The sequence below is a fragment of the Primulina eburnea genome, chromosome 8 (genome assembly GCF_022965805.1).
Source record: "Primulina eburnea isolate SZY01 chromosome 8, ASM2296580v1, whole genome shotgun sequence".
NCBI classification, from domain to species: Eukaryota; Viridiplantae; Streptophyta; class Magnoliopsida; order Lamiales; family Gesneriaceae; genus Primulina; species Primulina eburnea.
This window is the reverse complement of record NC_133108.1, coordinates 33,161,921-33,164,660: the sequence shown is the minus strand read 5'-3', so window position 1 is coordinate 33,164,660 and position 2,740 is coordinate 33,161,921. Positions and strand designations below refer to the sequence as shown.

The 2,740-nt window shown below is 33.7% G+C and overlaps 1 protein-coding gene across 1 annotated transcript; it reads left to right on the top strand.

Moving 5' to 3' along the window:
• The first annotated feature begins 235 nt into the window (after window positions 1-235).
• LOC140837888 (transcription factor MYB36-like) lies at window positions 236-2,200 on the top strand. The gene is made up of 3 exons (XM_073203969.1): window positions 236-547; window positions 814-943; window positions 1,242-2,200. The coding sequence occupies exons 1-3, from the start codon at window positions 412-414 to the stop codon at window positions 2,041-2,043; spliced, it is 1,068 nt and encodes a 355-aa protein (XP_073060070.1). The 5' UTR covers window positions 236-411; the 3' UTR covers window positions 2,044-2,200.
• The last annotated feature ends 540 nt before the right edge of the window (window positions 2,201-2,740 follow it).

The following is a 2,740-nucleotide window of genomic DNA, read 5'->3' as shown; positions in this document are numbered from 1 at the left end:
GATTCATTTACTCCTGCTAGATCTATCTAATTACTTAGAATTTCCAAGACACAAAAAGTAATTGCAACCCCAAAAAGCAAATTATTATAATATAAATATATATTTATTTGAAATAAATTTAATTATTTATTTGTCATGTTATACAAAAAAAATAAAAAAATAATAATAATATAACATGACTGACCTAATCCAAAACCAAAATGATAATTGCAGAAACCCTAGAGATTAAGGAAGCTGCAAGACTTTCCAAGTATCACGTCATCATTCTTCCACCTATAAATTCAGGTCTTCCCCTTCTGACATTATGACACAACAACAAAAAACATTTTTCATCAGTTTTCAGATTTGTCTGCAGAATTTTTTTTTACAAGGGAAGAAAGAAGAAATCGAATATTTAATATAATATAGAAGATGGGGAGAGCTCCTTGTTGTGACAAAGCTAATGTGAAGAAAGGACCATGGTCTCCTGAAGAAGATGCGACACTCAAAGCTTATATTGACAAGCATGGGACTGGTGGAAATTGGATTGCTCTTCCTCAGAAAATCGGTATGCATACTGTTGTATTAACCAACTTGTATGAATGAATTCGTGTCGTCTTCGGATTTTGATTAGATCAGGGCTTTCTTTTTGAAGTTCATAGTTTTTTATGTGGCATTTAAATTCGATTTTTGAGATGAAACTGTGAAATTAGATGCTCGCGAAAAAAGTTGTAACTTAAATTTAAGTACATAGGCATCTGGATCATCATATATGATTTTATATATATTTTCCATGTTTATAAATGATTTGGTGTTAATTTTGTATTAATATAGGGATTAAGAGATGTGGGAAGAGCTGCAGACTAAGATGGCTGAATTATTTGAGGCCAAATATTAAGCATGGTGGATTTACTGAAGAAGAAGATAATATCATTTGTAGCCTATATATAAGTATAGGCAGCAGGTGAATTTCTTCTCCTTGACTATTTACCTCAAAAAACACCCACAGAAACTATAGAAATCCTCGAAAAAACACATGCAACGGCTTCAGCCGAACTACTTGTCTTTTTGCCGTTGTCTATGATCCTCTTTGTCTAAAATTTTGAAAAATCACATGTTCATGATCATAAATCATATAATTTCTCTGAAGGGATTTGGAAAATCCTTTTCATATCATTTTTTAATGATCCAGAAATTAAAAACCATATTATATATTAGGGTTTCTTGATTCTTAATTCAATTTTTTTGGGTTTTCAAAACAGGTGGTCAATCATTGCAGCACAGCTGCCTGGAAGGACAGACAATGACATCAAAAACTACTGGAACACGAGGTTGAAGAAGAAATTGCTGGGAAGGCGTAAAAATTCCGCTGCGAATCAAAGTTTATCGATCTCTGATCAAGATCCTTCGAAAGATCAGACGAATTGTGGAGAAGAGGGCACCTACAGTTTAGAAAACCTAAGCAATTCAGCCTTGGAAAGGCTTCAGCTTCATATCCAGCTTCAAAGCCTTCAAAATCCATTCTCGTTTTACAATAACCCATCACTTTGGCCTAAAATGAATAGTCTGCAGCAAAAAATGATCCAAACCCTTCATTCTTTGGATGAAAATCAAAACATTATCGACCCTCAAGCTTCTGCTATCACTAGTCTTGATCACGACTATCACTGTTTAATGAGCAATTTAAAGACTACAAACGAAGGAGTTGTTAACAATACTACTTTCAAAAGTCCAGAAAGCAATTTTCAAGACTCAAATCCGATAATGGGGCAAATGGACAGCACAGGAATTGATAAGTCGGGTGGTTCAGGTTTCACTCAAGGAGAAATGGATGAATTACTGAATATCAAAGTTTCTAACTTTCTTGCAACAGATCAGAGTGCTCAGGTTCCTGAATTTGATTGTTTCAAACAAATGGATGTATCGAAGGAGAATTTCGCATGGTGGGGCAATGAATTTGAGGGAAATTCAGCTTCTTCAAACTCGTGGGATTCCGCGAATATGCTTAATCAATCTGGAGAAATAATGTATCAAGATTATGGATTAGGATACAGTATGCAGTGAGAAAAATATGCGTGAGAGATGTGTAGGATATTGATGAGTTCTATTTGTTTTTTTTAAAGAGTTCTATTTGTTGTTGCTTCATAAAGGAGGGGAAAAGAGGACAGAAGGTGATCGCATGTTTTGTAAATTGTGTGAATAAAATTATGTTCTTTGCCTATTTTGCTGAAGATTTACGCTCATGACATGACTTCAATTGATTTTTTGTTTTTTAACCTATTTTCATGATTCTATATGTTAACAAATTAAACTCTTATGCAAGGTGATCCAGAAATCGAGTACTGAAAACAGTTGCAACATTATGCAAAAAAAACAATTTATATATATTTCAATTTTTCATAATCAATATGCTATTGGAATATATATAAATCAAGTGTTATACCAGTATTACACCATGGCGTTTAGCCCAAGATCAAGCAACAATTATATGAAAAACAAGTAAGAAAATATTCAACACAGATTTACAGTGGTTCAGACCAAACAAAGTTCTACATATATCCACTCGATCAGAGATCGTTCTACTAGAACCAAGAAGAAAAGGAGTTTACAAATCAAACACATAATCCTACCACTTCTCTTCACATGAACAGAAAGAACCCAATGTATTCACGCACACACAAATCCTTATAACACTGGCTTACAAGTGTACAAAAGCTATGAACGCTTATACACAAGATATGCTTGAGAGAGAGTTCATCTG